The sequence below is a fragment of the Papio anubis genome, chromosome 2, assembly GCF_008728515.1.
Source record: "Papio anubis isolate 15944 chromosome 2, Panubis1.0, whole genome shotgun sequence".
Lineage (NCBI taxonomy): Eukaryota > Metazoa > Chordata > Mammalia > Primates > Cercopithecidae > Papio > Papio anubis.
In genome coordinates, this window is record NC_044977.1 from 36,282,638 (window position 1) to 36,309,677 (window position 27,040).

The window sequence follows — 27,040 nt, forward strand, 5'->3', positions numbered from 1 at the left end:
AGACAGGAGAGGAGAAAAGTAGGGCAAAGTGGGTCAAGATTCAGTGTACGAAGATAAGGAAGTTCTAAAACACACTTATTTGGGGTAAAGCAGTAAACTTTTTTTAAAATCCAAAACAGGTATCAATAGGGACAAGGCAGACTAATGGAAACCCAGGTCTGTAAATTCACAGGGAAAAGATAAGAAACATGAGAGCAAAATGAACCAACTTGGGCCAGAAAAGATAGGATCAGTTGCTCATTGTCCAATATAGAGATGTGTATAACTCTGAGCATTCATCTACTTGTACTAGTCATTTAAAAAAATAGCGGAAAGCAGCAAAATCACCAGTAATATATTTATCATAATACTTTTTACAAAAATAACTGTCACAAGTCAGTTTCTCTTGACTTAGAAATTCTGTTTTGTTCCTGTAACATCTAAGTGACACTGTACCTATTCTTGTTGAATGCTAAGGCAAATATATCATTTCCTTCCTGAAAACTGAGAGCAGAAAAAGGGTTTATAGCTATCGGTGCCTAGTTCAGACCAATTTTTTCTTTTTTCTTTCGAGAGAAAATCTTGCTCTGTCACCCAGGCCGGAGTGTAGTGGCAAGATCTCAACTCACTACAACCTCCGCCTCCGGCATTCAAGTGATTCTTCTGCCTCAGCTTCCCAAGTAGCTGGGACTACAGGCAGCTGCCACCACGTCTGGCTAATTTTTGTATTTTTAGTAGAGACGGGGTTTCACTATGTTGGCCAGACTGGTCTTGAACTCCTGACCTCAGGCAATCTGCCTGCCTCTGCCTCCCAAAGTGCTGGGATTACAGGCCTGAGCCATTGCGCCCGGCCCAAATCAATTTTTTTTCAAAGTAGATAATCAAAAGACTGTATCTTGTACATCTTTTGAAAAAACTCGGCATGAAGTACTAAGAATTTCAGCATCAGATAACAAGGACTGATCTAAGGACAAATTAACGTATTTCAGCTTTCATGAACCATTGTTCTCTTCTGAAACAGAGCAATTAAAAATAAACAAATTGGGCCGGGCATGGTGGCTCAAGCCTGTAATCCCAGCATTTTGGGAGGGAGGCCAAGGTGGGCAGATCACTTGAGGTCAGGAGTTCGAGACCACTCTGGCCAACATGGTAAAACTCTGCCTCTAATTTTAAAAAAAAGAAAAAAAAAAAAAAGAAAAATATTAGCCGGGTGTGGTGGTGTGCATCTGTAATCCCAGCTACCTGGGAGGCTGAGGCAAGAAAATAAGTTGAACCTGGGAGGCAGAGGTCACAGTAAGCAGAGTTTGTGCCACTGTACTCCAGACTGGGTGACAGAGAGAGACTTGTGTCTTAAAAAATAAATAAATTAGCAAAGATGCCAAAGCAATTATATAGAGAAAAGATAGTCTTTTCAACAATTGGTGCTGAACTAATCAGATCTCCACATTGAAAAAAATATAAATTTAGAACCTACCTCATAGCATATATAGAAATTGATAAAAAATGGATCATAGACTCAAATGTAAGAGCTAAAACTATATAATTTTAGAGAAGAAGGTAAGAATAACTCTTTGTAATTTGAGTCTAGGCAAAAAGTTCTTACCTACGATGCCAAAAGCAGAATTATAAAAGCAACCTTGATAAAGTGAACTTCATCAAAATTCAAAACTTTTACACTTTAAAAGAAAATAAAAAGATAAGCCATATCCTGAAAGATAGAAGACTTATATGCAGAATATATAAAGAATTATTGGGGCTGGGCACGGTGGCTCATGCCTGTATTCCTCGCACTTTGGGAGGCTGAGGCGGGTGGATCACCTGGGGTCAGGAGTTTGAGACAAGCCTGGCCAACATGGTGAAACCCTGTCTCTACTGAAAATGGAAAAGTTGACTGGGCATGGTAGTTGGTGCCTGTAATCCCAGCTATCTGAACCCAGGAGGCAGGGGTTGCAGTGAGCCGAGATCGTGCCATTGCACTCCAGCCCGGGCAATAAGAGCAAGATTCTGCCTAAAAAAAAAAAAAAGAAAAAGAAAAAAAAAAGAATGCTCAAAATTCAATAATAAGGGACAAAATTCTCAATCAAAAGTGAGGCAAAATATTTGAATAACACATTACCAAAGAAGGGATACGAATGGCTGATAAGTACAAGAAACAATGTACAACATTAGGTATTAGGTAAGTAAATATTAAAACTATAATGAGACATCACTACACAGCCACTTGAATGGCTATACCCAAAAGACAGACAACTGTTAAGTGTCGACAAGTATGTGAAAAAACTGGAACAGTCATATATTGCTAGTGGGAATCTAAAATGGTGTGGTTACTTTGGAAAACAATATGGCAGTTTCTTAAAAAGTTAAAAGATTTACCATACAATCCAGTAATTCCAATCCTCAGTGCCTAAGGAAGAGAAATGAAAATATATGTTCCCTCAAAGAATTGACCATAAATGCCCAAGCAACATTCCTTGTAACAGCCTCAAAGTGGATGCAATCCACGTGTCAATTAACTGGTGAATGGTTACACATAATAGGGCATATATACACAATGGAATACTATTTAGTCATTAAAAGGGAGAAAACTATTAAGTCATGCTGCAATATGCATGAATCTCAAAAACATTATGCTAAGTAAAAGAAGCCAGATGCGAAATACTTCATAGTGTATGATTCTATTTATATGAAATGTCCAGGAAACGCAAATACACTTAGCCCTTCATATCTGTGGGTTCCACACTCATGGATTCAACCAACCTCTGACTGAAAATACTGAAAAAATGAAAAATAACAATACAACAAGAAAAATAATGCAAATAAAAAGCAATACAGTATGACAATTATTTACGTAACATTTACTTTGTATTAGGTATTATAAATAATCTAGAGATGATTTAAAGTCTATTGAGCATATGTGTAGGTTATATGGAAATACTACCCCATTTTATAGAAGAGACTTGATTTTGGTATCAAAGGATGTTCTGGAACCAATCCCCCAGAATACCAAGGAACAACTATATATAGAAACAGAAAGTTGGAGGTTGCCCAGGGTCTGGAATGCAAATGGAGACTGACTAAACGTGGGCATTAAAAAAATTTTGGGAATAATGAAAGTCATCTAAAACTAGATTGTGATGATGGCTGCAAAACTCTGTACATTACTAATAATGAATTGAAATGAATATTTTACACAAGTGAATTTTAATATATATGTTATACCTCATTAAAACTGCCAAAACTAAATAGTACTGCTAAGCTTATATAAGCAGCTTTTAGGTCTACACCACAATATTACCCCTTCAGAAACGTCTTACCTGGATACCTTCTCCAAAATATCCTCTTAATAGTTTTGTTATTATAATCTGTTTATTTTCAATTTCACCATTTACCACAAGCTGTGACTATCTTATTTATGTATTGACATACTTGTTTACTGCCTTTCTCTTCAATCAGAATGTAGGCCCCATGAGAGTTGTTACTTTGTTTCTCTTATTTACTACTTTATTCCCACAATTTTGCACAGTGCCTGGCACAAAGACATGTTTAACAGCCATCTGTCAAATGTATAAACAAACAGATTAATGGATGACTAGACAAATAGCTAAATAAATAGATGAGCCATATTTGCTAAGCAAATTAGTTTTGTGTATCTTTAGGAGACACAGAATATAAGCTTTCATTTTAAGAGGGGAATCAAACTTGCAACAGAAGGAAAATGGTATTTCCTCATGATCAAGAGAGTGGAATTCCTTCCCCAGATCAGGCACCTGAGACTTTTATTCCCAAAGAGGACACGATGCCAGCACTGAGCACAGCCAACATCTACCTCTCTTTTACTTTAACCATCCCATTAACAAAGTTGTTTTCTCTGGAGTCTAGATCCAATTAAGAGCAAGGGCGGCAGAGAGGAGAACATTGAGGAAAGCAATGTTAAAGACGTTTGCACACTTTCCTCTGGGGGATACAGAAAGCTTTATTGGCATTCCTACCCCTCCTCCTCTTTTGCCCGTCCATCCCCCACCTCCTAAACTCTTTTACAGAAGGCATCAGGACAAAGAAGCACCCAGCATTCAGCTCAGGAACAGAAAATAAATACACTGGGAATACTCCATGGTCCCTGGCTGAATACAAAGCAGTGATTCAGCAGAGAAGCTGCAACCTCAATGGGAACAGAGAGCGAGTACTGAACATAGCACCAGAAACACGAGAGAAAGAGAGAGACTGAGAGAGAACATCTTAATGTTCTCACTGTGTTTTCCTCCTGTGATGTCTCCTATAACAGTTTAAATGCAGTAGTAAGTGAGAAGAAAAAAGAAGAGGAAATAGATTCATAAATAATAGTGCACAAAGGGTAGAAGAACACAGCAAGATCAAAAAGAAAGTATCAGTATTTTTTAAAAAAATTAAGACAAGAATGAACCAGAGTCTAAAACAGGTGATGAAAACAAATGATTAAAAAGGGAATAGAGAGGGGAAAAACAAGCAATGTACTTTATTGGTTAGTTCAGAATGAGTAGGGGAGTGTGTTTCATTCGTGTCCTGTGGCCCTTTGGCTTCAATTATCTTGTTAAAAAGTCTGAGCTTTATTTCCAGTATGTGTAGTGGGAATAATGTGCATGTCCTCCTTTCTTCCTTTCCTCAGGTCTGGTGAGGACTAATTAGGCAATGTATGTGACATGTCTTTAGAAGTTTAGAGGGCTAGATAAACAGAATGCTTTTTTGAAGTGGTTGTACATTGTTGGTGCTGAATAAACATTAAATCACATTCAAGTTTTGAGGCTGAGCAAGAGAGAGCAGTTTATAGTTCATTGGGGAAAGATTTAAATTTCATTCCAGCATTTCTAAGCTAGTGACAAAACACAAACAATTTTCCATAGTCCTACCTTCTCCAAGGGGCAATTATTGATAGAAAAAAAAATCAGAGGAAGCTCTTACTAATGAAGGGTGAACGTTTTATAATCAATTGAGGGTCACAGGACAACACAGAATATGGCAGTATGGGGATAGAAAGTAATATCCAGATAGATATGAGGAAGAAATTAAAAAGAATATTTCTAGGTCTTATATAGAGACTTAGAGACTTAGTCTTACACAGAAGAGAGGACATAGTGTGAATTAAATACCACATTACTTACTCAATAAATTCTACAGAACCTAGTAAGTGAAATGCAGTATTGAGAGTCTTGGAATGCCAGGCTTTCCATTTTTTCTGATCAATGGAGCTCTGTATGCAGCAAATAAGGCTGGGTGCCAGGTTTAGACTCTACATATTAGGAAAACTTTGGGGAGTGTGCCATTTTATTATAATTTCATTTCTTCTGTATGCAGACTTCCATTTTTCTTTCCTTTCAACTAGATTAAATATTGTAAATCACAGCTTTATTGATAGGAAAGGAGGTATCTCCATTACTCCTAAAAATGCCATCTCTAAGAGGCCAACTTCACTAGAAGTTGAAGAAGGAAAAAAAAAGAGAGAGAGAGAGAGTGGAGTTTGCCAAGTCAAATCAATTGTCTACCATGCAGGGGCTGGGCATTTAGATCTGATGGTGCCTCTAGATGTCTAAATCATAAAACATTTGTTAAGTCATCAACTCAGGAAATGCAATTATCACCCAAAATTAGCAAGAAAGTAATTTTAAAAGAATTGCTCACCTATAACCAACAACATAGTGAGGTTATATGCTCACCTTTGATATTTTCATTGACCCTTCATGTTTCACCATCCCTTATTTACTTATGACGAGGGAAAAATAGATCCTGTATTGTCAACCTTTACCTTTGGCCATGTAACCATAGAATGAGGCATAGCAGCAAATATACTTCATTCTGTACATACCATTAAAAGAAATTATTGAGCCCTGCTACCTGTTCATCCCTGGCCCAGGCAATATGTGGAACATGGAAGGTAAGGCTTAGTGGAAATAGTACTGTTGTAAATATGGCTCTGCTAACAAGTAGTTGTTTGACCAGAGAAAAGTTATTCTCTTCTTGGAGTTTTATCTCTTCTTCTTTAAAATGCAGAGAATGTGATATACTTAAGTGAGTATGTCAATAAAAATATTGATTGAAATGTTACTGAGACCAAGTTACTCCTGTAATCTCTAACCGTCTATGATTTAGGGAGCTTACAATCTGGGTGAAGATACAGAGCTAAAATGCAGAAAACTATCAGCAAACATAAGCACAAAATTGATACTGCCTGTAAGTCCATAAATAATAAATAAATTATTTAATTAGAGGGGAAAACAATAAAGATGAAAAAAAATAATGTTTTTTAGAGGAGGATGGGCTTAAAATGAGTAAAATTTAGGTAAATAGAAGAGAAAAAACCCATACACCCAAAAGGAAAAAAAAATTAATACACACTAAAAGAAAGATGGACATGATACATCAGGAAACATTTCTAACAAAAAGAGAGGGTGAGTATGAGAGAGATACTTTAAGACCTGATGGTGCCTTCAAATTGAGGCTGATACAACAAAAACTGGAGGCCAATTTTAGTTTATTGAGCAAAAACAGAAAAGAAAAAGATGAAAAGATATGTTTAAAGAAGAACATAAACAGTAGTGAAAATCTAAAAGGCTACACTATAAACTCCATCTCATCCACTGCTCATCACCAGTACTCAACTAAGTGCCTAGCAAAAAGTAAGAACTCAACACATGAGGCCAGGTGCTGTGGCTCACGCCTGTAATTCCAACACTTTGGGAGACCGAGGTGGGTGGATCACCTGAGGTCAGGAGTTTAGACCAGTGTGACCAACTTGGTGAAACCTCGTCTCTACTAAAAACACAAAAATTAACCAGGCGTGGTGGCGGGCACCTGTAATCCCAGCTACTCGAGAGGCTGAGACAGGAGAATCACTTGAACCCAGGAGGTGGAGGTTGCAGGGAGCTGAGATCACGCCACTACACTCCAGCCTGGGCAACAAAGAGTGAAACTCCGTCTCAAAAAAAAAAAAAAAAAAAGAACTCAATACATGAAAAACATGAAAAGACTGAGGTTGGTAATACACTCATGCACTGATAAGGATTTAGAATAGAATGATAGCAGTGGGAATAAAAAAGCACCATTACTTAGAGACAGCTCATTAAATTTACCAAGTGTAAAGAAAAATAAAGGCAAAATAATTAATAATAAAACCCTAACAGCATTGCAGCACAATCGGGAAACCAAATCTGAAATGTGAATACATCAACTGTGGCTGTCTGTATCTTCTCTCTTTGTTCTGAACCCCGGGGCCATCATCTTACCATATTTCCTAACTCTGTAACAACATGGTGCTGTCAACAGCATAGTGAGGTTATATGTAATGGTAAAGAATTATAAACCAAAGTAGACTATAGTATGGGGGAGTGTAATTATTATTATTAATACTAATCTGCCTCGAGGTTAAAAAAAAAAAAAAAAAAAGGTATGCCAAGAAACTTGAAAACAAAAATCTCCTGGGGTTTCTCTGGTAGCATACAGTCTAAGATTGATTTACTCTGTTGTTGTGTCCTCACTTCCTTATTGAAATGCTTGTATTTCTATTCATTCTTTCTCTACCTTCATTCATTCATTCATTTCAGTGCCATTGCAACCGTTAAGACTCAGCTCTTTCATTAAACATGTCCATAGAAACACTTCAGCTCACAGCACTTTTTGAATAGCCATCAGAGCTACAATTAGAAACAAACTGTTTTTATTGTTACTTAATTTTTTAAGCGCCTTGAGGGACTAGAACATGTATGGATCCAGATTTTTGTGGGGCCTGGAATTTTACAGTTTGAAGTTTTTCTTTTAAAAAAATAAATACAAAATTATAAATTAAAAATAGGAGCTATTTAGAGGTAAACCCTTATAATGGCCCATGCAAGTAAGGAACTCCAAAGCTAAGCTTCCCTATAAATCTACTTCTGTGGAACATTTATTTAATCCTCACAGAATTTCCAGCAGAGGGCTATGCATACTAACTAACCATGTTACACTCTCTCGGCAATTTCATCAAACTCACAGTTTAAACTCTACCCTAATAGGAAAACAGTTGATGTTCCCAGGTAACTCAGAGCTTTTTCTTAATCAGGTCCTCAGAGTCACTTGTCAGTGGGCTCTACCTGAATACCTGATCATCTTTCAAACTCAATTTAGTCAATGAAATAATTTGATTTTGGAAAATCTACTATTTCATTCCATGTGTCTTTTTGTATTTGTTCCCCATCTTTGCCATGTAGGTATTTTCATTTATACTCTCCCTTATTTACTTAGAACTGTCTGTCTCTCTGCCCTCCTGCCAACCTTTTCATGCCAATTTCATACCTATATTTAAACTGGACATATCATTACCTGGTCTAGAATTATCTGCAAATTTTTTTATTGGGAGTCTGAGGAGTCTGAGGAGGGCAGATCATGAGGTCAAGAGATCGAGACCACTTGGCCAACACGGTGAAACCTCGTCTCTACTAAAAATACAAAAATTAGCTGGGCGTAGTGGTAAGTGCCTGTAGTCCCAGCTACTTGGGAGGCTGAAGCAGGAGAATTGCTTGAACCTGGGAGGCGGCAGTTACAGTAAGCTGAGATTGCGCCGCTGCACTCCAGCCTGGTGACAGACCTTTTGTCATCAAATTAATTTTCTTAACTGTTTATAACTAAGGAAATGTCCACTTTTTAAGAAACCTATCATGTATTTGGGAAAAAATGCATTTTTTCATTATAAAAGAGACTACACAGACTCAAAAAAGAGTAATTCATTTATGTTTGAGGTATGTAATGTCTACATATAATACTTAGAGAGTATTTGGAAGTTTGGAATCTTTGTACCAATCCTGGAGCTCCCCAGGAGCCTATGGTTTGGGAACTGACTGTTTAAAGCTGTTCTCTTGGGACTAAAATTGAGTGAAACTGTACTTTATTTTCAAGAAACGAACTCTGACATATTTAGGACTTTATTAGATAATTCTTAGGATCCCTTGCCATTACCTTTAAGAAGCCCCATTTTTATTTTAATATCCATAGATTTTTCCACTGGGAATTTGTAACATTCTTGGGAATATTTTCAGCTTTACACACAGATAACTAACTTTGGGATGGGGGTATTAGTGTTTTACTGAAATCCTGATACCTGATCCTTCCCTAATCTGTTGGTTCCTAAACTCTCTCTATCTTTTCACTTTTTGTAAGTCCTCAGTTTTCTTTGTTTGGGCTTTCTGAGCTATTTCAAAACTGTTACCCAAAATGCTATATTATATATTTAACAGTTGCCTGGCTCCACAGACAAAGCTGTGCATAAATGCTTCTTTCACTGGAAATACTGCTAAGGCAATGATGAGGTAATTAGCTAAGTACATGTCAGCTCTACAGGAAAGAGACTGGTTTCATACTCTGATAATTGCTGTTTATAAGTTTTAACAGTTGCACTTTTAGGTAAATTAAAGTCACTTTTCAAAAAGAGATAAAATAATGAACCATGCATACAAATACTAACAAGGCAAAATACTGGTGTTGGTGAAAGAAATTGGGTTCAGCAAGAGGTGGAGATATATTCAGTAAAATAATTGACGGATGACCTTCATTTGATGGTTGACCTCATATTTTGTGGAAGAAAAGGATTTTTTTAAAGTATAAGAACAGAAAGCCAGAAATGCAAATTATTTTGCTTCATTATTGCTGATGAGTGCACTTGATATGAAAAATAAAGAAGTGACACAAACAAAGCATTCCTCAATTTAGAAATAACGGATTTACTTATAGGCAAACGATGTCTACATACGACCACTGCCACCACATTCTACTGGAGATCATCTTTGATGATACTGTGGGAATCAGTAGAGAGAAGGATTACATCAAATATCTAGAGAGACGGCTGTGTGCTGGCAGGGTTCAGAGGGAGCCAAAATTGCAGAGGTTCAAAGTCTGGGATAACACAGGCCTTGGAGTAGGAAGAAAGCCAATATGAGGCATGGATTTGCAGATGACGTCATGTTTTACTCTTTGGGGGAGTAAACAGTTCGAGTCATATTAACCAAGAGGTTGACAAAGGGTAAAGATTTCATGGTTAATATAAGAAACCCTGTTTTCATAATTTCCTAATTCAGATGGTAGCAAAATGTTCAGTTAGAGATGTGATATACAGTGGGAATTAAAACCATCGTGTAGACGTGAGGCAAAATTCTATCAACATGTGTGGCAAAGCAATAGAGGGAATTAGAAGACGTAAGAGATAAGGTCAGCATTTGACCTGATTAATCTTATGCATTTCTATGAAGCTGACTGACGTTAAAAGTAACTTTCTGAGACCAGGTTTGTCTTGATATTGCTCTACCTAGAAAGATGAAAGGCCTAAATAGATCTTTAATCTTAATGATATCCAGTCCCTCTCTCTTGGCATGTTTGCAAATTCTCCAATGGGAAGAAAATAATAGAGGCATGAATATTAAAACACACTGAAAATTATTAGAGAACATATTTCTAAATGAAATTCTTCATAAACAAAGTAATAATAGAATTTCATAAAAAACGCCTCCAAAATAAACTAGAGAGGGAATTCAGAATATCCCCTAGTGATGAAATGTAAGTACTAGCAGAGACCTGAGAAATCACTCATTTCAATCTTCTACTCCATAAATATGTTTTTATTTTTGTTTTCATTTTAATAACATTTCCTAATAGAGGTCTGCTTAAATACTAAAATAGATGAAAATAGAGTTCCTTAAAAGGAAAGCCATTCCATTTGGCAGAAGAGAAACTGACATTTACAAAATAAATACACCTATATCCAAATATATGCCTAAATATAATTGTAGATACTTCTAATTCCTTCATATAATGATCTTCTTAGGTGAGAAGTTTAATATCATTATTATAATTTTCATTTTATAAATAAAGAACCAGAGGCCTACTAGGGATAAATAATTTATCAATGTTTGCAGAGCTGGTAATTGATAGGGGGATACTTAGAGCTAGGTCTTCTGGCCCAGAAGCTGTGTTATTTCTACTATGCCATTTGAATGGTCATTTTTACGTCATTCAACTAGATTTGCTTATTTAATTATGTTCTATTTAAATTATAAACTACCATATTTTTATTTCTTTCTGTTATTCATCTTCCTTTTCTTCTTTTTTGAATGAGATTTGGTATAACCACGAATATACATAAACAACTTTTTTTTTAACATTAGCTAAAATTTTCTTCCCTATAGTTTTCATCCATATTTATCTTTTAATTCCATCAACAAATACCTCAGCTATCCCCTTATCTTTGTCTCATATACATGATGGAAAGTTTACTTCCTATGGTTTTATCCAAGTGTTGATCCTGGCCTGAGACAGAATGAGAGAGACCTCTACCACTATCAATCTGTATTTTTTTGGTATAATTGTTTGAGGAAAAAAATCTAGCTCATTTTTGACCCATAATATATTAACAAGTCTATTAGAAACCTGTGGAAGTACAGATACCCAAAGTAAATGGCATTTCCTTGATCCAACAGCCTGGAATTACATTTGCTCATTAAAAAAAAAAATCTATTTGCCATGCTATGGTTTGTTCCCAGAGAACACATGTTGGCTTCTAGTGATCACTGCTTTCTTTTCCAAATCTATTTAACACTACATTCTAGCACGTAGGCTTTTGGTGGGTAGAGTGATTTAATATGATTTTCCCCTTGTAGTTATAATTAGGACAATATTTTATGTCACCGTTATGAAACTGTTTCTGTTTTCTACAGATTTTCTAATGTTAGTAATAGTATTTGTATAATTATGCTCTCAAGTTATTTTAGTGCCCTGGATATAAAGCATATCAGTCTTACAGCTGAACTTGTTTATATTATTCCAATCACATCTTCGTATGCCCTGAATTTTAAAAATTGCAAAGGGTATAATAGCATAATTTTGAGAATTTCACTTGGTAAACATTATTCTTCTCTTCTAGTGGACACTCCGTCATCTTCATCAAGCATGCTCATTAACAAATCATTAGATCTCTTTGTGACTTTGAAAGAAAATAGAAATTTAGTATGGACTTGGAATCATAAATTCAAAGAATTAAATTATATTTTTTTAAAATGCAGTTATTTCTCCTTTAGCTAAGGCAGCATTAATTTTTGTCCTATAATAGCAAATAGAAAAAGAGTTAGATTTCCTTTCATTTTTTATGAACTATATGATCACCAAGATCTAATAGAAGCAAAAAACATTGTTTGACTCCCCTTACAATGTAATCTTAGCACCTTGCATGATTAATTAAAAATAAAACATACTAATCAAAACAAATTAAGGTAGCCATTGTGTGATACCTCTTATATACTGTATCTGTTTACATGCTTGATACCTTTAAAACTTTGGTTTTCTGTATAATCGATGCATCAAATTAATTATGTTCCTATTAAAGTATGACATGACCCAAGTTCAAAGTAATATTCATGTCCATATTTTGTGTATGTAAATTTTATGTACATATAAAAAGCACATTTATGCTTTTACTTTTTTATATATAATTACAAACATATACAAAAATAAAAATAAAGTTAAGGTCTTGTACTCAAACACAGCTACACTATATAGATCAAGTATATTCATGATACAAATTTTTGTACTCTTATTTTTAGAAGAATTAGACTTTGAGTTCTGTTTTATGTTTATGCAAGAATTAAAGCATCAATGTAAACATATTTTTAAAGTTTTCTATATTATGACATTTATAATATAGGAGTTTTAAAAAAATTGTGGTTATCATCATTCTATTTATAACTTCTTGCATTTCTTCTTCTTGTGAATGCAGCTATATTCAAAAACATAAAGCCACTTCACAAGACCAAGTAGGAGTTGGAACAATGGAAGCTAATTTCCAACTTTACACAGTTAATGGTTTTTGCAAAACTAAAGGCTAAATTTTTTCATGCCCAATCTAGAGGTTTATCCAATCAAGTAATATTTTGTAGACTTTAAGCAGTTTATTGTTGTGGTGATGATCAGTGCATCATATTAGTGCCCAAAGAGATAGAACAGAGGTCAGAAAGAGAGACAAACAAAAAAATCCATTCTCCTGCTAAGTTAATGATTCAGCAATATAGAATGCTGATCTTTAGATATGCTTATACAATTACATCATGAACATGTAGAAGGTGACAGCGATCTTTAATTATCTCAAAACAAACACCAGCTGAAATTGGCAACCATATGTGGCTTACGTCTCATAAAATGAACAGCCCTAATACACATATGCTAGAGTGAGGTGTGTGTGATGACACAAAACAATCAGAAGTCAGGAAACCAATTATGTTTCCCAGTCAGTGTTTTCACATGTAGATACTTACTATGCGTGACTTAGTGTTAGGCTGCATCATTTTCTTTTTTTTTAATATTTTGTTTCTAGTATGATAGGGTGGCAAATAGTACCATAACTAAAGTACAACTTTAGAAAGGATAGAATTAATTAATTTTAGGCAAATTATAGAGATTCAATATAGAAATGCATCATTAGACAATTACAATAAAATAAACAGTAATGCATTATTTTATGGAAAGCTAGGTTGCATGTTTCCTCAGGGTTATTCATTTCCCTCCAATCTCACATAAATAATACCCTTGTGCATTAGGGAAAGATATACAGAAGGAAATTTGGGATTATTACAAATTCCACTGAATATTCCAGTTTTAATTTTTCCAGGAATGCATAATGAGCTTTAAGATGCAATGCCCAGGTAAACATCACTATCAGTGTTAATAACCACTTTTAGTCAAATAAATGTAAGTGATATGCACATTGCCTCATTTCAAAAGAAACTAGAATGGATCGATGGAGATGAATATACCTGTTGCGCACAATCCCGCTATTTAAGTGATTCCCAAATCCCCTATTTAATTCCTGAAAATTCAGTCACCTGTAGAGGGAGAAAGCCATCTAGCACTCCAGGAAGGTAGATTCCTTCTTCTCAGAGCTACCCAGGATACTGACCACTTCACAGATATCTCACTTCAGGGCCATTGAGTGAATCCTTGTTCTGTCAGAAACTACTATTTTCCTAAGAAAAGGGCGTGCTTTATCTAGGTCCCTATGTCTGTAACACTGAAACTTTGGGATCCTTCCCAAAATACCCCCATTTGCCCTACTCATTTTCTAAAAAACAATTCCTGAAAACAATAACCACAATGGGAAATTTTGAAGGTATTTCTAACCAAAACTTTTTACCCTACCAATAATCAGAGAATTATCTATCTCTGATTTTACGACTAGACTCTCTTCAACCCCACATCCACAATTACTCCAGTGGTGGCTGACTTCACCAAAATATCTTCCTTCAGTCTGATATTCTTCTAATGTGTTTCCTCTTTTATAAATCAACTTTAGTCAGCTTGATTTATAGCACAACCATCTTTCTCTGTTCAATTCGGTAGGCAAATATTTATTCGAGCATTCACGGGTACTGAGCTAAATTCTGGGATGAAAAGGTAAAGTAAATGAGATGCCTATATTTGAGGCAAGACACAAGTAAACAAAATGTTTTTAAGACATGTAGTAAATGCAAAGTTTAAAGGATTCAGGGAGGCTAGCAGTGATAATAAACAGGATACTTAGCTTAGCTTGGGAGAATTAAGGAGGATTTCCTGAACGAGACAGCACCAGAACTGAGTCTTACGTCTTGAAGGAGGAGCAAAGAGGTAACCTAGTAAAGATGTTTGGAGGACTGAGGGTTAGAAGGAGAAGGAGGAGTCTCACTCTGTTGCTAGGCTGGAGTGCAGTGGTGCGATCTCGGCTCACTGCAACCTCTGCCTCCCAGGTTCAAGCAATTCTCCTGCTTCAGCCTCCTGAGTAGATGGGACTACAGGCACGTGCCACCACACCCAGCTAATTTTTGTATTTTTAGTAGAGACGGGGTTTCACCACGTTGGCCAGGATGGTCTCTATCTCTTAACCTCGTGATCCATCAGCCTCGGCCTCCCAAAATGCTGCAATTACAGGTGTGAGCCACTGTGCCCGGCCGGGGCTTTGACTTTATGGTGGATGTTCTTGGAAGGATCGAGTGACACATTTAGACTAATACTGGAAAACCACAGGTCTTGCATAGACCATCTCCGGTCCTTCATTCTGCCAATTTCATGAAGTCTAGAAGTTCTAAGTAGACTGAAGATGTGATCTGGTAAACTTAAATAAGGCAGGAAGAAGCACTAGTTCAGTTCTTACTTAATGTTAGACCTTTGTCTCCATCTTCTCCCCACAGAGCTAGACCAGGTTTTATGATCTGAGATTATACAGTAAGAGTTTGAAGAGATGGAGCTCCACGCTTTGAGATTAACCTTCAAGTCATCCCTGGGTTACCATAGCTTTGATACAGAGCTTCAGCTCTAAAAACTGGGTCCCTCTCTTTTACTCCTTAACCAGGTTACCCATCTTGGTAATGTGCTCAGGTCTAAGTCCCTAATTCCTGAGGACTCAAGTTCAAATCAGCTCTTGTCCCAAGGACTCTGTTCCTTTCCTGAACTCCTGGGGCTTGTAACTGAGTCTTCACTACCGGTTGACAACCTCCGTGTCACCCCTGCCTGCCTCCCTGCGGGACTAACTAGGGGGTGCTGGCCTGTTGTTTCTCCTTATTGTCCTTTGTCCTTCTCTTGATAAGACCTTGTTGGATGTCTCTGGCCCCACCTCTCACTGCTCAGAAAAGCTCAAGAGATCTTGTCCTGCGTGCCACACCAGAAACCACTAGACACCTGCAAGAGGGCTTTTTGCACACTGCCTCACTACTCAGGAGCCAGAGCTGGATCTATACTCAGTTCCTCTTAACTGGCCACCATCAGCTTCATTGTTAGCCCAAGGCAAATTTTGTATCTACTGGGGGAAAAAAGTTCTGCCTTCCTCAAAGGATTTTAAATAATAAATCTGGCCGGCGCGGTGGCTCAAGCCTGTAATCCCAGCACTTTGGGAGGCCGAGACGGGCGGATCACGAGGTCAGGAGATCGAGACCATCCTGGCTAACACGGTGAAACCCCGTCTCTACTAAAAAATACAAAAAACTAGCCGGGCGAAGTGGCGGGCGCCTGTGGTCCCAGCTACTCGGGAGGCTGAGGCAGGAGAATGGCGTGAACCCGGGAGGCGGAGCTTGCAGTGAGCTGAGATCCGGCCACCGCACTCCAGCCTGGGCGACAGAGCCAGACTCAGTCTCAAAAAAAAAAAAAAATAATAATAATAATAATAAATCTACAGGGAGTATAATGAGTAGAGAACCTCTTAAGGATGTTCAAAGAATATCTACAGCCATCCTAATCAGGCAGAAGTTCATAAATAACAATAAGAAGGCAGCAGGTTTAGAAATTCGGTTGTAGTAACTGAGAGAAAGGGTCAAATTCAGATGAGAAGACTGAGTAACAGGCAGAGGTACCAGAAACAAGAAAAAAGGAATTTTCTTAAAAGGGGGCCGGAGTTGTGAGAACCAAGGGATCCTTGTAGAGGTTCTACCAAATGTGAAAACAGCTTTAGGAATGATCTTCGACAAAGCAAACAAAAACATAAAGTGGTGAAAGGACACCCTTTTCAACAAATGGTGCTGGGATAATCAGCTAGCCACATGTAGGCAAATGAAACTGGATCTTCATCTCTCAACTTATACAAAAATCAACTCAAGATGGATTAAGGACTTAAACCTAAGACCTGAAACTACAAAAATTCTAGAGGATAACATTGGAAAAACCTTTCTAGACATTGGCTTAGGCAAGGATTTTATGACCCAAAACCCAAAAGCAATTGCAATAAAAACAAAGATAAATAGCTGGGACCTAATTAAACCACAGAGGTTTTGCACAGCAAAAGGAACAGTCAGCAGAGTAAACAGACAACCCACAGACTGAGAGAAGATCTTCACAATCCATACATCTGACAAAGGACTAATATCCAGAATCTACAACCACCTCAAACAAATCATTAAGAAAAAATCCCATCAAAAAGTGGGCTAAGGACACAAATAGACAATTCTCAAAAGAAGATATACAAATGGCCAACAAACATATGAAAGAATGCTCAACATCACTAATGAAAATCAAACTACAATGTGATACCACCTTACTCCTCCAAGAATGGCCATAATCAAAGAATCAAAACACAATAGATGCTGGCGTGGATGCGGTGATCAGAGAACACTTCTACACTGCTGGTGGGAATGTTAACTAGTACAGCCACTATGGAAAACAGCGTGGAGATTTGTTAAAGAACTAAAAGTAGAACTACCATTTGATCCAGCAATCCTATCACTGGATATCTACCCAGAGGAAAAGAAGTCATTATTCGAAAAAGATACTTGCACACGCATGTTTATAGCAGCACAATTCACAACTGCAAAATCTGTGAAGCCAACCCAAATGCCCATCAATCAACAAGTGGGTAAAGTGATAAAGTGTGGAATCTATCTATCTATCTATCTATCTATCTATCTATCTATCTATCTATCTATCTATCTATAAAAAACTCAGCCATAAAAAGGAATGAATTAACAGCATTTGCAATGACCTGGATGACATTGGAGACTATTATTCTAAATGAAGTAACTCAGGAATGTAAAACCAAACATCATATGTTTTCACTGATATGTGGGAGCTAAGCTATGAGGACACAAAGGCATAAGAATGATACAATAGACTTTGGGGACTTGGGGGAAGAGTGGAAGGGGGGCGAGGAATAAAAGACAACAAATACGGCTCACTGTATGCTGCTCGGGCAATGGGTGCACTAGGATCTCACAAATCACCACTAAAGAACTTACTCATGTAACCAAATATCACCTGTATTCCAATAATTTATAGAAAAAAATAATAAAAACCAATAAGCTGGTAGCTTCAAATGGAGGAAGGAAAACTCATGCGGTATAGACAGATGGTAGACATGTGAAAGATGGGACATTTCCTTGAAACAAATCCTCCTTGACCAACACTAACTGGATGATCCTCCACAGGTAAATGCAGATTTGATTTACAGGGAGGAGAGAGAGGGAAAAGGGGAGAGGAAGGAGAGAGGAGAAGGGAGGAGAGAAGGGAAGAGAGACGAGTTGGAGGGAGGAGGAGGGGAGAGAAGGGAAGGGGAGAGGAGAGAAGAAGAGAGGAAGGAAGAGGAGAGAAAGACATTTTTAAGCATACATTTATGTATAATAAAAATGGCATTTCATCAGATAAAATGAAAACCAAAAAGGTAATCTCAAGTGGTACTGTGAAATGAAAATTAAAATACATGAGTTCTAATTCTTAATTGATCACTCAAGTTTTTGGACAATGAGCTAAATTTTTCTCTTCTCAGTTACCTCACTTTAAAATGAGATAGTGGACTGCCTAATCTCCAAGGCCTTTCCTATTCTATATTTCTATGAAGTTTCCCTACGGTAATTAACAAAACCCGAAGTAAAGGGTTTATTATGTAAAGGTTAATCACACATTAACTGGAGTTTAAGTTTTAATTACAGGTAACTACAAAAAAAAAAAAAAAAAAAAAAAAAGGCTACTTGCCCTGCACTCTTGATAAGAAACTCAACTATATCATAAGATACTTGTGACTTTAAAGGAATTGAAACAAAATAATAAAAACATTATAGTGCAACTGGCCTGTGTGTAGCATAGAAATAATAATACAAATCTTGTTTTCTTACATTTTTAATATTTTCTAAAAGTTATATCCTGCTGTAAATATGACTATAGTCTTAAGAGCTTATAGTTTACACCATTACATAGTTTATAAAATACTTTGATACAGATATCATTTGATCATAAAAATAGTTTGTATAGTAGGCAAAAATAGTTGTCAGTTATCTTTATTTAATAGATTAGAGTCTTTCATGCTATTTAGAGGTTGGTCTTCTGACTACTTCTTGACCATTTTGAACTTATTATATCCTTTATGAAAAGTCTTTTATCTGTGACACAGGCTTATCTATAAGTTTTAACTAAAGAGAAATCAATATATAAAATTGAGATGAATTATACAAATACAATTATTTAGCAAATCACGTATTCATATATATAAGCGCACAGAATTTACCATGCTTGAATATGTTAGCACAGAAGCCATGTTCCTTGTCTAAATACTGTCTCTTTTCTCCCTTAGTGATAGCATTAGAAGCAACAAAAAAACAACTTAGAACAGTTCTGTATCTTGTCTAACCCAAATGAGACAGCACAGAAGAATCAGCTTTATGTTATTTCGATAGAAATTATGTAAATCTGATTCATATTAAAGAAAGTCACCCTATTTTCCATGGCCTCATAATGATGAAATTGTGTAACAAACAAATGGTTTTATGGTGGTCTATTTCCTCTCTCCTGTTAGAATTTGTTCATCTTTAGCTACTGACATATTTCTCAAATGGTACAACGTGACTTCAGCTTTTTTACTGATATCTATTTAGTGCTGCCCTGAAAATGATTTGTAAAAGAGATTCCTTATCCAGTGAGGTACTGGTTTTTACCTCTATGTACATAGCAGAATCATTAAAAAACAAAAGAACAACAACCTGTGCCCAGTCCCTTCCCCAAACAAACCACATCAAAAATTTCTGAGGAGAGGATATGTGGCATCAGTATTTTTTAAAAGTTCCGCAGCTGACAGTACTGTACTTCCATGGCTGTGAACTATCTAATGCAGTGCTTCTTCAACATCAGTATGCTGGCGAATAGCTAGTCTTGTTAAAATGTGGACTCTGGTTTAGTCCCTCCAGCACAGGTCCTGAGATTTTGTTTTTGTAACAGGCAACTATGTGATACTTAAGGTGCCCATCCGTGGATCACACTTGTAGTATCCTGTAGTATCCGCATCAGCTGAGAACTTGTGAGAAATGCAAATTCTCAGACTTACCAGGGACCTATAGACTCAAAAACTCTAGCGATGGAGGTCAAGCAATCTGCTATAGCAAGCCCTCCACATACTTTACATACACACTGAAATTTGAGACACACTGGCCTAAAAAAAAAAGAAAACAAAAAAGAATTCCCTGAAGTCTAAATAACTGGCTGTATGTGGTTGAAAAGCCATTGATTGTTTACATTTGTGTAGCACTTTACAGTTCAACAAACTTCTACCTTACCTTCTGTGAGCATCTTAAAACAACCCTGTAGGGTAACTAAAATAGATAGTTTCAGCATTTTTATTTATTTATTTATTTTTGAGTTGGTGTCTCGCTTTGTCACCAGGCTGGAGTGCAGTGGCACGATCTTGGCTCACTGCAACCTCTGCCCCACGGGTTCAAGCAATTCTCCTTTCTCAGTCTCCCAAGCAGCTGGGACTGCAGGTGCACACCACCATGCCCACCTAATTTTTGTAGTTTTAGCAGAGATGGGTTTTCACCATGTTGGCCAGGATGGTCTCAATCTCTTGACCTTGTGATTCCCTGGCCTCAGCCTCCCTAAGTGCTGGGATTACAGGCGTGAGCCACCGCACCCAGCCGATAGTTTTAGCATTTTGTAAATCAAACTGAAGCTCAAAGTATTCAAGAGACTTGCTTAAAGTTATAGCATGCAAGTATAGATCCAAATTCAGAGCCCAGATCTTCTGAGTCGTACAAACTAACAGGCAGGACATTAGAGAAAAACAGGGCCAATGGCTATAAGCTCTAATGCCCTGGAGGAGGGATATCTCTGAGGCTCAGATGATGACAGGGAGAGGGACAAGGATATTCAGGCAACCTCATATCAGGTGAGTCACAGCCCTTTGTATTTGGCACTCTCAGAGACCACAGTAAAATGCACTAATCCTTTTTGGCCTGAGTTTGCTGTTATGTGGAATCAGCTTTGAGAAACACAAACATTTAACCCTCACCAGTGACTTAGTGGATGAGTTAGTCACCTTTGGTTCTTTCCACAATTCTACAGATATGTCTTTCTAAGTCAAACCACATAACATAAAAATCTCTTGTGTATTGCATGTGTGTATAGACGCACTTATATGTCCCATACTTACAGAAAAACAAATGGCCACAGTTTGCCATTTTCTTACGAGATTAGCCCACTGTGTTTCTCAGGCCATAAATGACAACAAATGATAAAATTCACAGGTACATAAATATTCTTTAACAAAATGTATATAATATGCCATATTCCTAGATGATATATAGTATGCTATACTCCATTATTTACTAAGTATATTTGATAAACGATTTATCGGCAATGCATGATCCTTAAAGTATCAGGGCTAACCATCAAATTTTGATTACATTTAGTGATTTAACTACAGAAAAAGAAAACTTCATGATGGTCACAAACTTACCCAGTAGGCCCATGCCCACAGTTTGTTTCAAATAGTGAATTGTAAGTCATAGAAAAGCACGTATCGTGTCAAGAATTTGAGTGTTGACACTTTATTTGTGAATATTGGCATTCCAGATGATTTACAGAAGATAAACAGAAATTTGAACAAGATCTTCACATTTTACTATCAAATAATCACATCTTCTTTTGTTGTTTCTTCTTTTCCCCCCTTGGTGTAGAAACAAACAGGGAATTAAAGACCCCAAATTTGAAAAAACTGAACATTAGCTATTCTACATTTAGATACTTAGTTTCCTTGGGAATCTTTAATACTTGCTAGGTATGCTGACATTTAACTGGGAACAATGTTATTAACATTAAAAGTATTATAATATCCTGTAAACATCAAATAGGGTCAGAATTACGAAGTAAATAAAATTTTATTACCTTGAATTTAGAATATTTAAAATCACAAGTGTGAAGTCCCTGTATTTTATCACATGTCCACTTGTTTTATATCCAGATACACATGTGTATGTGTGTGTTACAAAGTTGCCTTATGAATACATATGTGACAATATAATGTATTATGAAACTAGCATGATTCTTTGTGGTCAAATATTTTATTATTATCTTTTCAGAAATCTTCCACTCACATTGAAAATATGGTCAGTAGGACTACTAAAAATGAAATTTTAAAGGTTGGTTTGAAATACCCTCTATTTCCACTATATTTTGACTTGTAAGAGAACTATTAATACATAGTCTCAACCTGCCAATATTAAGCAGGAGGTGAATCTCTATGGGTATGACGGTAGAGAGGGAAGAAACAGTGTTAGAAACTTATCCAGTAATTGAACTCTTACTCCTGTGGGAGCTGGTAATGAGGCAGGTAGACTCTGTTTAGTAAAGCACCTGAGGCAGCTTCATGACTGAAGTCCTGTGGATAAGCATGTCTCATTCTTTCCTGTGCACACAAATATAAATGTAGATTCTGGTTATTCTATTTAGGGAGGACCTCCAAGGCTGCTGTGCTGCTGCCACTACTTTATGAATCACAGAATCACACTTTGATTCTTTGTCCCTGGGATAGAAGAAGTTGGTATTGTGGTTATCTTTAGTTCTTTATATAATTTCTCATACTGATCTGTAATCTCCTCTAGAAAATAATTGAGTTAGGTATATACACAGGAGGCTATCTCTCTTTCCCTCCAGTTTTGTCACCATAATTATATCGTTTTTATTATTTTCAAAATGATAGAAATTGCAGGCCAAGACCTGAAGACTAGTGTGCACTCTCCTATCTGATGCATAATTACACTAAAGATCATAATTATATAAAAATGAGCATCAATCTCCAAAAGAAACTCTTGTTTCACAGAAAACTTTAAGTCAGTGAAGGTAAGTGTTTTGGGGACAGACAGCTGAACTCCTGTCACTGGATCACCAGAATTACAAACCTCCCTTGTCTCCTGTTGCCGTCTCAGATTATTCAGGGCCACAGACTCACTAACAGAATTATTTTTTTTCTCCTAGCCATTTCACTTTCTCAGTGCCAAACATCTACTGTGGCTTCCAATGAATCGAGGTGTCCTTCCTTTCCTCCCCTGAAAGCTCATGCACCCGGTAAAATGTCACAAATAAAGTGAAAACACGCCTTTCCCTGTCTGGCCTTATAAACAGAAAGCAAGAACACCATTCTTCACCAGGAAACTGACCCACAAAGCTTACTGGATTTAAAGAGATTGAGAAGAAGGTCAGCTAAGAAAACAAAGGGAATTCTCTCCATAGTTAAATCGGATGAAGCTCCACCAACCCCAAAATAAACCCTTGTCCAAGGCAAGGAAACAAAAAAGAGGGCATGTAAGGTGAGGTCTGGAAAAGAAATGGTGTTTCACAGGCGACTTATTTGCATGCTGTTTGTCTATCGTTTCTTTCCCAGAGAATAAGTGGTTCTGTGTTTATTTTTTCTCTCATAGTCCCTATTTCCACACTGTAATGTCTGCTAAAGTGTAACATTTAAAACTCTGTTTCTATTGCACCATAGACATACAAAAGCACATATGTATCATCCATAGATATGTATACAGTGAGATTGCCTCTGTACAAAAGTATAAGAATATTTTTATTCTTCTGAATTAACATTTCTATACTTATCTAACTCTTAGACAACTATAGTTTAAGGTATAGGAGATGCTAACTTAGAAAGACCTTACAAAGCTCAAGGACACTGAAATAAAAAACGTATACATTCAAGTTATTCATTTTTCTCATATTCAATCTTGTAACCAGTGAACAAAATTTCTAGGGATAGCATATATTTATATAGAGTGCTTCACCATTAAAGGGTTAATGATGTTAGGGAGTATGAATGTTAGCAATCGAAATGGCATGCTTTTGTGTTTGCAAAAACATTTTCTGCACCATGTCCGAATCCCTTTGCAAACAGATAAATTACTCTATAAATCTTACTACTCCATGTGGATAAATCACACATGCAGGTTTATAAGGCTGAAGAGCTAGAAGGGAAAATCTGCTTTGGATAGTAGGATCTTTGGGATTCATAATCACCAATGCTCAGGAAATGAAGAAAGGAGTGCTTACACATTAGCATTTTCTCACTTTTTACAATCTGGAGAAACACATACCCACACAACACACACACACGCAATGCACAGCACACAACGCACACTTTCCTCTCTAACAAGGCTAGAGCTCCCAAAGCAGGACACTGTGACAGCCAACCAAATTTATTTCTGAGAAAAAGAAAGAAAACTTTGCTGCTGTCGGCAGCTCTGCTAGAGAACTGCTCCCTGATGCCCCAGGGTTTATGCACTATCAGCTCCTTGCACACAGATTAGAGGTTTATTTTCTATTGTATACTGTGTTTTTATTGCCACAACAAGCAATATTAGCTAGATAGACAGACTGACACTGGGTCATTTTATTTGGAGGAAATGAGATTTTAAAAGATCTCCAAGGAGAGTGATTCTTTCTTTCTTTTTGTTAGCATCTGCCAGAAATTCAAGGAAAGCTAGAAAAAAGAACAAGGGGTAGGTACAGTTGGTAGAGAGGAGGAAGAGAGAAGAGAAGCACAAAAAAATAACCTTGGAGCATTTTAGAAATAAAAATATGACTAGGTCTCACTTGAGTCTCTCTAGCTCCCAGTACCTGATAGGGGTCAAACTCCCAAGGACTTGGGACTCTTCCTTTCCAAATTTCAATCTCAAATTATTTTAGAGTTTGGCAGAGCTGCACAGAAAAAACACTTTGAAGTCAATAATCAATGTGAAATATCCATTGTATGCCAGGTTAATTCTTTCCCAACCTCTGTGTTTAACATTCCTACTCTAAATATCAGCAATTTGGCAAGTTCCTTTTCTTTCTGCTCCTCATATCTTGTGTCGATTTATATCCACATTCCAGAAAAGGCTCAGTAACCAACCAAAGTTCTAAGATTGATTTATTGCCCTCCATGTCAATTAGAAGATCCGTACAGAAAGTCTTCTATCAGAAACCCTCACACACAGCCTTGATGTGTGTGTGTGTGTGTGTGTTGGCATGCATGCACACACACACACACACACACACACACACACACACGGGAGGAGCAAGGAGAATGCAGTACTGTGTACTACTCTCTGAGAGCCATAATCCAACAACCTTTCTTCAGAATTAAGGAATCCCAACAAAACTCTCAAGTGCAATGCAACAGCAATAACAATAGCAAGAATACTGCCCAGAAGCCACTAATGTCATGGGTGAAGTTAGGCTTCCTTGGTAAGAGAAACAAGGTCCTAAGAACCGATCAACACTTAACCAACACCACTGCTGCTTGACAGGGACCAGAATTCCCTTGAATTTGGTTAGCTATAATGCCAACCAGTCAGTAAAACGGGGACACACACACATACACACACACACACACACCACACACACCCCACACAAACCTGCACCATCAGGAGCCGGAGTTCAAGGAGATCAGGCGCACACACACACACACACACACACACACACACACACGTAGACGCGCGCAGCAGAAAAGTTGCCCGAAAGCCCTACCTGAGGATGGCTGTGTCCCCCTGCCTCACGGTGATGTTGTCCGTGCCTCGGTTAAAATCCACGCTGCGAACAGGCAGTCCTGTGGGAAGAAGGCAGAGCAATCTCAGTAGGACCAGCGGCAACTGTTTCCGATCCGGCTGAACTCTCCCGACCATGGTGGCCACGCCGAGGTGCGGGTCCGCGGGGTGCTCTGGAGGGGTGCGCGCTGCTCGCGAGGAGAGGCTTCACCAACACGGGGCTTTCATCCACAGCGAGCGCAGAGCGGGCTTTGCCAGTTTATGGTCCTTTCCACTTTGCCTCTCTCTTTCCCTCGCTCAGTCTCTTTTCCCTCTAAGACTTAACAAAGCCCTCATAAAACCCAAGCAGAAGGGTGAAAAGTAAAAGCAGCACAATTTCAAAAGAGAGAGTGCAAATAGCAAGCCCCGTGGAAGAGCTGAAGAGGAAGCCAGAGGAAGGGGTTCTTGTTTGGTCTCTCTGTGGCTGGATGCTCCTCTGCCAGTGTCTGAGCTGAGCTCCTTCGCTCTGTAACCCACTTTCCCAGGCTGGCTGGCTGGCGGGCGGGCGGGCGGGCGAGGGAGCCGGCACCAAGCCTGCCAGTGAGTGTACAGAAACAGCCACACAGCAGCAGCAGCAGCAGCAGCAGAAGCAGCAGAAGCAGCAGCAACCCAGAGCCTCTCTCCCCCTCCTCCCTTTCCTGTTTCTCCCAGTCCCCGGCGCTCTCTCTGCTCAGCACCTCCCCCCTAACCCCCGACCCTGCTGGTTATCAACAGCCCCTCCACGTCATCCCCTCTGCCCTCCCCTCGACGTGGCCCCTCGCTTTGCACAACTGCCCCCTTCAGCAGCAGCGAGCCTCAATGAAAGCCTGATGCGCCTTTGGGTTGTCAGGACGACAGCTCCATCTGAGGCCTGGCTGATTTCCTTAAGAAGGGGGAATGGAGTTTAGAGGTACTGTTCAGGACAGAGGGGAGAAGGAGAGGGACTTAAGCTATAAAAGAACAGGAGAAAGAGTCCAGGAAAGGAGAAGGAAGGAGTGAGGAAAGAAGAAAAAGGAGGTGGGAAAGAGAGTTGCAAATGGGGGGAGTGGGACAGAGAAGGATGGGAAACCATTGAGGTGGGGAGTGAGGGTGGGGAATGTCCTGAAAGATGGGAGAAGGAAACTGAGGAGAAACGTGACAGTGGAGTCTAAGAATAAAAGCCAAAGTTGATTTCAAACGAAACATTCTTGGCAACTGGCTTTGCGTGTTCAAATCTTGTTCATTCTCTCCTCTTTCCTGCACTTTCTCTTACAGGATTAAAATGGTTTATTTTCTCTCTTTCCTTCGTCCCCTCCCCCTCTTGGAACCCCCTTATGAAAGATGGATTGGAGACAATGATGGTATTGAGTGGTCTGGGGTGTGAATGCTTGGCTTGTTTTTTCCAAGTGCCAGCCTCAGCAGCTGATCCCTGATCCCTAAATCAACTTCACTCTCCAGGAAACCCTCACTCAATCCTACACATGAGTAATGCTATTAAGGATTACTATTTAAAGGACACATTGAATTGCTACCCAAGTTCCTCCTGGCACTTACTTCTCAAAATGTTCATATGCAAGGGAGGAGATTTGTAAATCACAAAGCTTGTCATTTGCAAAGAGACACTAAGTAAGGTTGTGTGCAGTACTCCAGCTAATGGCAGACAGGTTACCATCATTTGTCACTCCTTCTATTCCATGAGCCAAGCAAGTGATGAGGACCATAAAGACCACTGATAGTCACTCAAGTGAGAGCCCCACACTCTTGGACATCTCCCTCAGTACTGATGTTGAGGA

At 38.1% G+C, this 27,040-nt stretch overlaps 1 protein-coding gene across 1 annotated transcript in view; it reads right to left on the reverse strand.

Moving 5' to 3' along the window:
* Positions 1–25,920, reverse strand: part of LOC116273158 (limbic system-associated membrane protein) — a 423,934-nt gene extending 398,014 nt beyond the window's left edge. Inside the window, exon 1 of the mRNA XM_031662125.1 lies at positions 25,234–25,920. Within this exon, the coding sequence (XP_031517985.1) occupies positions 25,234–25,388 (155 nt within the window). The 5' untranslated portion in view covers positions 25,389–25,920. The remainder of the gene's footprint in view (positions 1–25,233) is intronic.
* Positions 25,921–27,040: the final 1,120 nt, after the last annotated feature.